The 12587-nt window shown below is 44.6% G+C and overlaps 1 protein-coding gene across 2 annotated transcripts in view; it reads right to left on the reverse strand.

Moving 5' to 3' along the window:
• The window catches only part of RAB31 (RAB31, member RAS oncogene family), a 61736-nt gene extending 57824 nt beyond the window's left edge, over positions 1-3912 (reverse strand). Inside the window, exon 1 of one of the 2 annotated variants that reach the window (XM_030971876.1) lies at positions 3802-3912. In XM_030971876.1, coding sequence (XP_030827736.1) covers positions 3802-3840 — 39 coding nt within the window. In that variant the 5' untranslated portion in view covers positions 3841-3912. The remainder of the gene's footprint in view (positions 1-3801) is intronic. The other variant, XM_030971877.1, reaches the window with a different exon arrangement.
• Positions 3913-12587: the final 8675 nt, after the last annotated feature.

Raw genomic sequence — 12587 nt, forward strand, 5'->3', positions numbered from 1 at the left:
AAGTGTCAACCAGGGAAGAGTTGGGCACTATGTTCCAGAAAAACTTTCTACAGGAAAAGCAGTTAAGCTCTGGGACATAACCCCAGGGAGTAAATTGTGAGTTTTTAAAGACAGAGGAAACAAACATATGTAAGGAATAAGAAGGGCTTTAGGGACAAGGGATGACCTCTGAGCCTCTTCCAATGCTACCTCCTTTGGTCCTGTGATGCAGTCACAACACAAAAATGTAATAAACAAAAACAGAAGGAAAGGAGTAATGGAGGTCACTTTAGATGGTAGTCAGCAAACCACCTCCCAAAGTCTGAAGAGTTGTCAAGGTTTCCTCAGGAAGTGACAAAGACAAGAAACTTTGCCTTAGTCGTAAACCTGGCAATCTCTTCTGCGGCTGCCACACGCAATTATGTCAGGATTTGGCAAGGAGCTGTAAATCGCTCCTCCAGCCCACATAAAGAAAATGTTGGGAGCTAGGCACAGGGCACTCAGCAGCCACAGACAGATTAGGAAAGCTGGCAGCTGCACAGCCAGCCACATTTCAGCACTGAGGCATGGCTCAGGAACACAGCAGCTCCCCTACACTCCTCCAGCCCCTCAACAAGGTGCCCACATGGAAACACCATGCAAATCAAAGGAGAGCTACACTCCATTTCACCACACACACTGAACTGCAGCTAAAACCTGCTCAGACCCAGAAGCATGTGGCATCTAACACAGGGACAACTGCTGGGAACAAACAACAAACTGGACTGAGAGACCAGGAAGAGTCAGGGGTAACAAGACAGGACTTGGAGCAGAGCTCAAGCATTTGCACTCAGGAAGATGAACCCCTTCCACATGCAGATACCTCACTGCCCAGCAGCAATCATTTACTGGAGGAAGTAGTTTAGGAGCAGGCTTGAGGACACTTGCATGGCAACATACTAAAGAGAGCTGTTCAACTGCACCTCTGTAGCTCCTACACCCGAGGCTGCAAGGCACGGGACAATTAGACAGGCATGCTGCTCCTCCTCGCCCACTGGCAAGCTGGAACCATCCCTTCTCAGAGAGCTGAGCAATCAACAAAGCCTTCCTTCCAAAGTGACTCACTCCCACCCTCCTGCTGCCCTAGATTTCCCCTTTGCCCTTCTCTCGCTCGTGTCTCCTCCAACAGCTACAAATCCCACAACCATCATCTTGTAGAGCACTAGTCCTGGCTGCTCCAAATCACTCCTGTGACACCCACAGATAGTTTTAAAAACCCCAAGATACTCTGAAGGAAGAAGAAATTGAAATGCAGACATCCAAATCCTGTTTTGTTAGGTTAATACTAAAAACTAGAGGCCAGGCTCCCTCCTGGCAATGTGGGGTCACATCCAGGAGCCAATAACCTACTCCCCATCTTTAGTGCAATGGCTCCAGGCCACTCACTGGCCCTGGAGTACTGCACAGGCCTGTAGGGCTGGCAGTGTAGACCAGAGCTCTGGTTTCTCTAGTCCTCTTCGTCATCTTCCTATCTAGACCCTCTATAGCCAAATGGGGCTCCAGAGCTTGTGGAGAAGCTGGCTTTGCAAACGTTGCACCAGCTGCAATTTTTTCCCACTGGGAAATTCCGAATAGGCAGAAACAGCTGAAGCCCAGGACCTTTGCACAGCTTGAAGCCAAACTGTCAGTGATCCTCTGATCCAGTGGTGTGGTCTAGGGCTGTGTTCAGAAGTGGAGAGGGATTTGGATTTACAAACCACTTTAATCCATATTTCTAACAAGGATAAGAACTTGTCTTGGGACTAGAACATGCCAGACTGATTATCAAAGGATCTATGACATACAGTGCAGATTAACCAGGTCTTTTTCAGGACCTACTGAAAAAAACAACTGTCAAGATTTCTTTTGGTAGATCTGAGAATGTATTTTTGAGTTGCCATCTAGCTTTCAAGCAGATCAGATGATTAATGCCTCCATTTGTTCACACAGACAGGTATGGAGTTTCCCTGCTCTAGAAATGTCAACTTTTTGAGGGGATTCATCATCTGAAGGATTCCTCTCTTTTGGGAAAATAGTGTCAATCCCCATGGTAAATGAGATGTCTGTGATCAGAAGGAGAAGGTTTTCTACAGCTATGCCTTCTTAAAACAGAAGGAACATATCACTAATTACTAAGTGACTATAACTACACACACATCTCCCTAAATGCTACCACCGCCACCCCATCATTTTAATGCATCTACAGAGTAATTGCATACTCCTAGTAACACAGAGCTGCACTATAGGCTCCTTTTCCTGTCTTAAAAAAAAAGAAGCAAACAATTGCCTTACAAAATCCCCAGTAAGTTTTAATGTTACAAAACATCAATAAATTATGGACATGTGGAATCTCATACCACAAGATGTTTCATCTCTATAAAATTACAACATTTTGTGCTGGAGAAGAAAACAAGCAAAGACACATCCACATATTCTACCACAGACTCCTCATGTTTGTACAAACCACATTTATTTTTGTCACTATGCCATTATAAAAGTTGAAGGCAGGAATTCTGACCAAGAAAGGAGGAATGGTCACTGCCAAATACTTTGGGTTGAACTCTCCAGGGCCCTGGCACCGCATCCTGACAAGAACTACTCCAGGGCAAGGTACCCACTCCTGCTGGGCTAAGTGTCAACACAAATCAGAGAGAGCTGGAGCGTCTATTTGTGTTTGGTTTTCAAATGTTCAACTCACTTGGATGGCATGAAAGCAAATTCACTCTCAAAAGCCTTCATTCATGCAGCTTCTCTGAGGGCTTATGGAGATGTGGGCCTAAAAGCAGCCGAACTTGCAGCGGGTAATTTGAGATGTTTGACTTTTAGAAAGAAACTTGTGTACTGGAATAGTGATGCTCTGCTGGTTACTGTCAGGAGAGGTGGTTCTGCTCCGCGGCGGTGCTTGTGCCAATTTGGTGGGCACATTTTGCCGGGAAGCTCGCTCGGTGCCGGGCAGAGAGGGGCAGGCGCAGCCAAAGTGCAGAGCTAAGCACATTGCTGCTCCAGATGTGAAACGCACGCGCGAGTTCGCCAAAAAAGCGAAAGGGAAAAAAAAAAAAAAAAAAAAGGGGAATGGCAAAAAGGACGTTCCTGTAAGGAAGGAGTCGAGTCAAAGAAGGGCTGCTGAATAAAGCCAGGCAAGGAACTAAACAAAGCGCCGAGCAGCGCATCGGTGAGACGGGACCGAACCACCCGACACAGCGTCCCGGGGCGAGCAGCGCTTCTCTCCGGGCGGCTCCCCGCCGCAGGAACGGGGCTCGGCGGGGCCACCGCCGCCTGTGACGAGCCCCCAGGGTGGGCAGCAAACCCCTCCACCCCTCCCGGTACCTTCGGGGCTCTGGCACCAAAGGGAGACCTCCGCGGGGCCACGGCGCCGGGGAGATGGCTCTGTGCGGGCAGCCCCGCCGCCGGGGAGCGCTGGGGGAGACCCCCGAAAGAGAGCCGCTCACCGCCTCCCCCAGCCCGCTGCGCCCTTCTCACTTTTAAAAAGTTGAGAAACAAGACCAAAACAACAAGCCCCAAAGCCTCCCCCCGCCCCGCGGAGGCCGGTGCGCGGCTGCCAAGTTTCGGCGTGCAGGAATTTTCTGCGGCTGAGCCCCCCCGCCCCGCCCGGACCGCCAGACGCGGCGCCCCCGGGAAGCGGGACAGCCAGGCTGGGAGCGGGACAGCCAGGCTGGGAGCGGGACAGCCAGGCTGGGAGCGTTCCCCCGCTTAGCGAGCAGCCCAGCTCCCACAGCCCCCACCTGCGAGGCGAGAGAGGAGGCAAAGAAAGGGGGAAGCGACCCCGCGGTCGCCCTTACTCACTCCAAGCAGACACACTTTCAGCTCGCGTATCGCCATCATCTGCCCGGGGCCCGGCCGCTCCGCATCCCCGGCGCTCCGCACTGCCCCGCCGAGGCGGCCCAGCCCCGCCGGGGCCGCCCCCGCCGCCGGTCACATGCGCCCGGCCCCGCCTCGCTGCTGCCCCCCGCTCCCATCCCATCCCATCCCAGCGCCGCCGGAGCCGGCCGGGAGCGGGCACGGGGCGGTCCGTGGCTGCTACCGCGCCCTGGGCTGAGCCTGGTGAGCGGGGACAGCACGGAATGGTTAGAGATGGAAGGGAGCTCTGGAGATCCAACCCTCCTGCCAAGGCAGGGTCACCTGGAGCAGGTTACACAGGAGCGCATCCAGGCGGGGTTTGAATGTCTCCAGAGGGACATGGAGATCCAGCGCTCTGCCACCCTCAATGGGAAATTCTTCCTCATGCAGAGGTGGAACTTCTTGTGTTTCTGTTTATGGCCATTGCTCCTCATCCTGTCGCTGTGAACGACTTAAAAGAATCCGACACCATCCTCTTGGCACCCACCTTTGAGATACTTATATGTGTTAGTGAGATCCCCTCCAGTCTTTTCTGCGGCCCAGAATCTCTCCTCATAAGAGAGATACTCCAGACTCGTAATAATCTTTGTGTCCCTTCGCTGGACCCCCTCCTGGAGCTCCTTGTCTTTCTTGTACTGCGGGGTAAATATTTGCTGTTGAGAGAAAAACAGTCTGTGAGAGACGGCATCCTGCAGGGGGCTGTGCATATGCTTAGCCCTACACTCCATGTGCTGGGCTAGGCACGGGATGGGGACTGCTCTGGTTGTGAACCATCTGAATCCATCTCCTTTTTCTTTTTTTTTTTTTTTAGCTTTTCCTGCTATGTGCAGAAATAATTGAAAATAATACCTCAATTTTTTTACCCAATCCTGGTAATACGCACCCAATTTGGATTAAAACAGTCAGCTTCAGGTTAGTAGTACAGTTGCAGCCCACACATCACATACCAAATTTAAGTTAAACTCATCAGCTTAAGGCTAGTCCTCTGAAATCAATGAAGAAGAAGTCATAACCACTCTGCTCTTGGTATGCAGGGTTCTAGAATTTATGGAGAAGAATTGCGCACAACAACCCCAGGAAGGCAGAAGAGCATCATCCATCAGATATTTTAAATCAGAGCCGCTCCGTTCTGCTTACAGTTTTATTTTGCCTTCTTTTTTTTTTTTTTCCCTGCACTGTTTTATCAGGTAAAATTGCTAAAGGGAATTGAAGAAAATCTTGATTAGTCATTGTGAGATTACTGCCAGGTCATTAGATGCTTCCTGGCAATAAACTGTTGTGGCATTCATTATAGCACTAATTAGTTCCACACGGAGCCCTGCACTCACACCAACAGGCTGGATGGAGATGTTTGCCCACTTCCAGAATCCCAAATCCTAGGCCAAAGAAATGCCTGGAGCAGAGCAGTTGTTATCTCCATGGAGGAAAGCACGAAGTATTGCTAGCAGAGTATTCACAGCCTGTCAGGGAGAGATTATCAAAAGAGAGAGATCAAAGGGGCTCATCAGAGAGATGTTTTTGATTTAATTAAGCTTTTTTTTTTTTAGGAGAATTTAGCAGAGAACCAAAACACAGCATGTTTTTTAGACAACCAGTAAAGCATATTGCAAGGATTCTGACTGCTCATTGCCTTTCAACAAGAATGCATTATACACTCAAGTATTTCAATAAGCATATGGATACACCCCCTGATGTGGAAAAACTACAGTTTGCACTCAGGACATTGAGTTTAAAGCAGCTTCTAATTAGTTTTACAAATTTCAGATAGTAATTAGTTCAACAAATTGACAGGAGATACAAAATTTTAAGGTTTTACACCATCCCACTCCACTCTTTTACAGAGTGTTGTGGTTCAGGATCACCTTTCCATAGATTCTTTTGGGGTTTTTGTGACTTTTTAAAAATTTCTGTATCTTTCATGTATGCTATTAGTCATCTATCGCTTTCCTTTGGTCCAGATTTTGTAATTCTTGAAGTCTGGGATTTTTTTTTTCATTACTGTATATGTGAAACATTATGCCACCTGAATTAATTTCAGCAAGACCCACTGGAATTACATTTTCATAGAATCATAGAATGGCTTGTGTTGGAATGGTCCTGAAAGATCATCCAGTCCCAAGCCCCACTGCCATGGGCAGGGACACCTGTCCATTTCTCAGACAGTAATACATCTCACTGATTTCAAAATCATATTACTACATGGCCACTTGCTGTCTTGACTGAGTACCACCAAAATACAAAAAAGTTCCTGAGATATTTGCCCAGGAAAGCAAGTCAGATTCCCCTCTTTCATCCTACCTGGGGAAATTTCTCAAATACACACTGGTGTAGTGTGAGCTCTCACTAAAAGAAGTTACAGCCCAGACCTCAAAAGTTTCTTGTTGAATAGAACAAATAACTAATTAGCTACTTACAAACAAGCAAATTTTTTAGAACAGTAGCACAAAGATGACCCGGTGGAAGTTGTTCAGGCTGAAACAGCAGAAGAGAGGTTGTTAGGGTCAATTTTATTGTACAGTCAAAAAAATCTAAAGAGCCAACAAAAATTAACAACCAGAGGAAAAAGTAATGTATAGTACTTGTTTAAACAAAGAGCCTATGAACAAGAAAAAAAACAAAAAAGGTATCCCCAAAAATTTTGAGTATCCCCAAAATTAGGGAGATAAGAGAGAAAATTAGAGAGAAAAACAACAAACGTGTTCCGGTATTAAAAAAGTTACTGATGCTCATTCTTCCAGGAACGAGCATAATCCTTGTGTTTGTCTGCATGCAAGACGCTGTGGTCAGGAAAACATTTTTGCAGAATTGGTCATGTTGCAGTGTTTTCAAATGGCTGATTAAAAATAAAGGAAAACAAATCTTTGCATCCCAGAAGCTTGTTTTCTTTTTTTTTTTTTTCTTCCTTTTGTACTATTTTATTCAATGAATAATTGTAAGTTTTGAAGCACTTTTTTCTAACCAACTGTATTTTGCTTTTGGGAAGTACAAAGCCAAGTGGCTTTGGTTTTCAGCAGCCTTCCTCTAGAGCTTTCATATCATGGCATGGTGTCCTCCAGTGGTCTGGAGCAATGGCAGCTGGGGCTGCTGATGCCCTTCTCTTTGCCCCTACTCACATGTGTCTGCCCCAATGTGGCTCATGCTGGTAAATTAGTCCCATGGTTAAAAGTTTTCTATGACCTCAGTCTCCTCCTCTCTAGAAGTGGCGTAATGTTATTTAGAAAGCCTCTATTGGTAGGAAACTGGATGCTTTTGAGGTTCTGGCAGTGTTTGTAAGCTTATGAAGGCATCTACACTTCCTCCTCCTGCTTTCTCTCTCTGTGAGTGACGTAGGTAGAGAAAGATCCATCCAAGACCCTGATGTGTACCCAGATCCTGAAACTGCTGTTGTCTGTCCCAAGCACTGATGAGTTACTTCCTTTCTCCCATGTTACTTCCCCTCTCGATTTCTTGGCAAGCATCTTTCTCACACAAAAATGTTATCCCCCCTTCACTGGCGAACTCAATCCAGACCCTCCTACTATGGGCTGCCATCCCAGCTCTTATTCCCAAGGCAGGGAACAGGAGGCCAGTTAACTCCCTGCTGCCCAGGAAGAAATGCCTCTGCATCCCTTGGATGACACAAACTTGCAGTACAGTAATGACTGCCACCACAGAAATCTTTCTGGTGCTTGCCCAAGAAACTGCCAAAATCTCTTGAAAGGAAAGCAGCTGCTGCTGAGCAAGCTGTTCCTTGAGTGGGAGGAGCAGCTTCCAGCTCCTAGATCCCAAGCAAAATCCAGTGGTTATGAAATGGCTAAAATTCTGGGAGATGCTATTTTTGTTTGTTTGTTTACTTGAGCTAAGTAAATATTTACTTAATCAAAGTTTGCTTACTTAAACAAAGGCTAGAAAAGGACTGCCTTGGAAAAGCATCATGAGAGTCCTGAGACATGAAAAACAGAGAAGTACAGGAATGACCTGGTGAAAATAAGAGCATGATTCTGATGTCAGCTACACAGGTCTTAAGCCACTGCAATTTTTTTTTTTTTTGAGAAGGTTTATTCCACTTCATTGCACATGCAAAAAGTGAGTTAGGTTCTTTATAACCCGCTGGTTCCAGCATTCATGCCTGGAGACTATGTAGCTGGCTGCTACTTCATTTTGTTGTAGCGTTGCTTCATGTTTTATCGTCTTCTGTTTATGGCAGTTGGATGGTCCAGTCACTCCCTTCTGAAGAGAAAAATCTGCTGGAAAAGGTTAGAGGGGAGTAAACCTCTGCAAGACGCTACTTGCAGCTTGACTGCCAAGAACATTGAAAAGCACCATTATTGCTGTTGAGCAAAACCTGGGAATTGTTTGTGTAAGGCTTACCAGCATGATTCTTGTTGGACCTTGTAAGAGATGCACTATTCCTAAAGTGTTTGGGAAACATTTTGACATCTCTGGCATTAGAGATGTATGTTTGTCAAGAGGGTCAAGATTACTCTCCTTATTCAGTGCTAATCCCCAAGGCAATGTCCTATCAAAGGAGTGAAAAATGATGCAAGACTTCTCATTCTTTGCAAATGATGTCCCGTAGCTTCAAGCTGGTGATAGTGCAACTTTTCCCCACTGTTAGATGGGGAAAGAGTTTTAAAAAAAGCTTGTTGCTTACATCAGAAAAACAGAAGCTATGTTACAACTTGAGAACACTGCAAATACCATAGCGAATTAAGCACCAAGAAGGGACAAGAACTAGCTAAAGCAAAATATTGGCTCAATTAAAGAAGAGACCTAAATTAGCTTCAGATGGATTTAGTCTGGAAGCTAGGATTAGGGCTTTCTAAGTCTTTGAAAAGCTCAGCCAGAAGATAAATGAAAAGTAAACTAATTTAAAGGTACAGCCTTATACAGGTAAAAAGAAGTCTCTGAGATGTCTTGGAAAGCAGAAGTCAAGACTCAGTGATCCAACAGATTATTTGTCCATATTGCTAAGTAAATTGGCCAGTGGGCTTGGTTTGACTGGGCTAGAGTTAATTTTCTTCCCAATGGCTGGAATGGGGCTGTGTTTTGGATTTGTGCTGAACACAAATTAATAGGGTTGGTAATACAGACATGTTTTTGTTATTGCTGAGCAGGGCTTACACAGATCCAAGGCCTTTTCCGTTCTCCATACTGCTGGGGAGGGGGCTGGGAGCACGTGGGAAACTGGAGGAGACACAGCTGGGGCAGCTGACACCAACTGACCAAAGGAATGTTTATTTGACATCAGGCTCTGTTTATAAAGTGTGGGAATAAGGAAGAAGGGAGGGATATTTGGAGTGATGGAGGTTCTCTTCCCAAGCCACTGCCATGCATAATGGAGCCCTGCTCTCCTGGCTGAACACCTGCCTGCCCATGGGAACCAGTGGATTTATTCCCCTTTTGGTTTCACTTGCCTGCACAGCTTTTGCTTTGCCTATTCAACGGTTTTTATGGGAACTCACAAGTTTTCCAGCTTTTACCCTTCTGATTCTCTCCTCAGTCCCACTGGTGGGGCAGAGAGTGAGTGGCTGCCTGGGGCTTGGTTGCTTGCTGGGGTTAAACCATGACAGCCAGTCAACACCAACTGTTGAGGTTGGACATCAGCTCACAAAGGAATCAAGTTAGAGCTCTTTCTGCTGAGATTGAAATCATCTATGTGATTTTATGGAATCAGTCCAGCAAAATCAATCCAGTTGCTGCATCCTGTAAATTCCTTATACTGTATGAATTCATACAGTCAGTTCTTGATGAAAGCTCTGTATCTCATTATCAAACTCATTTTCCACATGAACCTTATGAAAACTCTGATGTGAGCCCACAAGGCTGCACGAATCCTTTGTCATGTATCATCCCGTAGAAAACCATGCCTGAGCATGCAGGTGTTTGCAGTGTAAACACCAATCCAAACAAAAGGCTATTGTGATTTCCTGTACCAAGGCGCAGTTCAAAACAGTGGGTCACTGTCTGGGGGATATTCAAGGTTGCAATTTTGATGCTTCTGTAGTTCTTGTAACATGTTCTGTTTTGCAGGTCCTCATTTTGGACAGTTTTGAGAACAGTTTGTAAAGACGGCATGACAATTGTCCTGAGTGAGCCCCTAGAATAACAAAAACTGTCTCAGTTTACTTTTGGTGGTGCTGACATTGGTTTGCTCAGTTCCTTTCATGCTTCTGGCATAGATGACACCTGTTACTTGCTGCTTGAAAAGGGAATGTGAAGATCAGCTTTACCCAACTGTCGGTGGTCTGGTTGGAGTGACAACTTGAGATCTCTACTTCAAAATTCAGGCAGTCTTTGCAGCAGGTCGGTGATACCTTCTTGCCTTCCAGCTCACTGCAGGAGCAGCGCAGTGAGGTTCTCATAAACTGCAACTGGATTTACTGAATAGACATGCTGTTTCCTTCTAGCAGGATATTCCACAGTACACTATTCTTGTATAGAGTGGTGCAGTATCTGGTTTACCACCATTAGCTTTGTATGAGGTGAAGGAGCCTGTGTTTACTACCAAATGAAAGGAGAGCATACACAATTCTCCTTTTAATTAAGCTTAGCCTTATAAACTATGAAAAGAGTTTTATATCAGGGCCAAAGTTTTATTGTCAAGCAAGCAGGCTTCTATTGTGCATACTGCCAAGGAGAGATAAGAGCGCTCTTATACTTCAGAAATTTGTCCTGCCAAGTGAGCATCAGGTTTGTCTAAAACATACCCAGCATGTGCTGCCAGCCAGAGAAGGTTTGAACTTTACATTGATTTTTCTCATTAAATCCGCAGGCAGTGAATGTACATTGATGGGTGCTTCCTCTGGTTACAGAAGACCCAAACAGGGACCTTCCAAACAAGGCCCAAATGAAAATTTTCAAATGAGAATGCATCTATCCATCCTGATCTTACGGTAGTTTAGGCAGTGAGAAGGGTGTCTGTAGCCAGCTTGTGGTGTCGCTCCTACCTTTTTGTCTGCATCAGTGAAACTGGGTGCTCATTAGGAACAATCATGAAGCAGCTGCAAGGGAGATATTAAATTAGTTGTAAGCCAGGTGGTGACAGAGGAGACTTATGTCTTAGTCCTTAGTCTTACATACTAAAGTTGATTCCTTTGTTTAGATTTAACAGTGAGAGGGATCTTTGCACTCCTGAAAGAAAACAGGAAAACAATATGAGAAAGGAATTTCAGAGGGATAAAAATCTCACCCTTTTGATGATGAGAAAGAAATTCTCATCAATCCAAAAAATCTACAGCATAAAAGATAGAGCTGCTTTTTCCCCCCCGCTTTTGTTTTTTTTCTGCTATGAATAACATTTTTGTGTGTTGAAATGAGATTAAGTCTCAAACTCTTAATTAGTTTGGAAGTGTGACCTCCCCTCTTCCCACCACTAGTCTAAACAGCCCTGAAATGCAAAGGATTTTTGATATAAATTCAAAATTCCCTTTTTGGGTCTATGTCCTTTATGAGGCTAAATTAACCCTTGAAGAAACCCACAGCTTTGCCAAGTTTTGACAACACAATTTATAATTATTGCTGGTAATGATGTCGGCCCCTTTTCATTTCAGGACAACTCTTTGCTTAATGTTTATTTCAATTTCCTTGTACAGCAGCAGAAGTACTGCCTGTTTCTGGACCTCAGAATCTGGCTTCAACACAGATAATCTCAGTTTGTTCAAACCTAAAAATAAATAACAAGTTAGTGTGCTTTGTTTTGTATTTTTTTTAATATATATTATTAAAATGTTTTACAAGGGGGGAAAGAATGCCTTACTTGATCAATAGCTTTAATTTTCTAATGAAGAGTAATAATATAGTAATCTCTTCAAAAAAGCAATAACTTGTCAGGACCTTAACTGCTGATTACCCTGACACAACTAATAGCTAAGAAACTATCTTGAGGAGCAGAAACTGGAAATATGCACAATGCAGCCTGTTTTATCGGTCCAGCTATTTTACCCTCCTTCCCAATCATTTCTTGTGGTTTCTTTAAAGATGATGGGTGCATTAGGTCCAAAAATCCTGCAGTACATTAGGAGGTTTTAAATGTTATTTTTAGGGCAATTAAATGTAAAAGAAATGTTCTATACTAGGTCTGCACTCTAAGGGTCTGCAGACTTAGCTTCATCACACATAGATCATGGAATCATATCTCTCACTTTCACAGTTAGAAAAATTTTAAGAATAGATGAGAATAAAAAAGTAATAGAGTAGTAAGCTGTGAAGGTATAACTTAAAGAGAACTGGCACTAGTTATCTTCAGCAAAGGAATCAGCAAAGTGAAGGCCTATCTGCAGAACAACCTTAAAGGGAAGCTAACATGGTCATAAACTTTCTTATGATATCAGGAGGATGGTAAAATGGATTAGAAAATAAATCTGATGCTCTGGCAGAGACAAAATATCATTTCACCAAAACCCAATAAGAGTCAGAAGTCTCATTTTGGTATTAGAACATATTAAAAAATTCTAATTCAATCTTCAAGCCTTGGTTGAAGTGAGTTTGAGCTAGTAGTGCCAAGTAATTCCTTTCAGTAAGACAGGTGGCTGGAATGGTGATCTGGTCCTTGACTCCCTGATCCAGGTGTTCATGCAGTCATTAGCAAGGGACAAGCCTAGCTTGTGAGCAATTTGGACTTTATGTGAGCCACTATTGTTGACTTAACTTCTGGGCATGTGACTTGACTGTAATTCCTCTTTTAAAAAAGCTCAGATGATCTGCATCTTGGTGGGAATATCCCTTTGGCTCCTACATGGAGAATGGGAGCA

This window comes from Camarhynchus parvulus, chromosome 2 (assembly GCF_901933205.1).
Source record: "Camarhynchus parvulus chromosome 2, STF_HiC, whole genome shotgun sequence".
Taxonomy (NCBI): domain Eukaryota; kingdom Metazoa; phylum Chordata; class Aves; order Passeriformes; family Thraupidae; genus Camarhynchus; species Camarhynchus parvulus.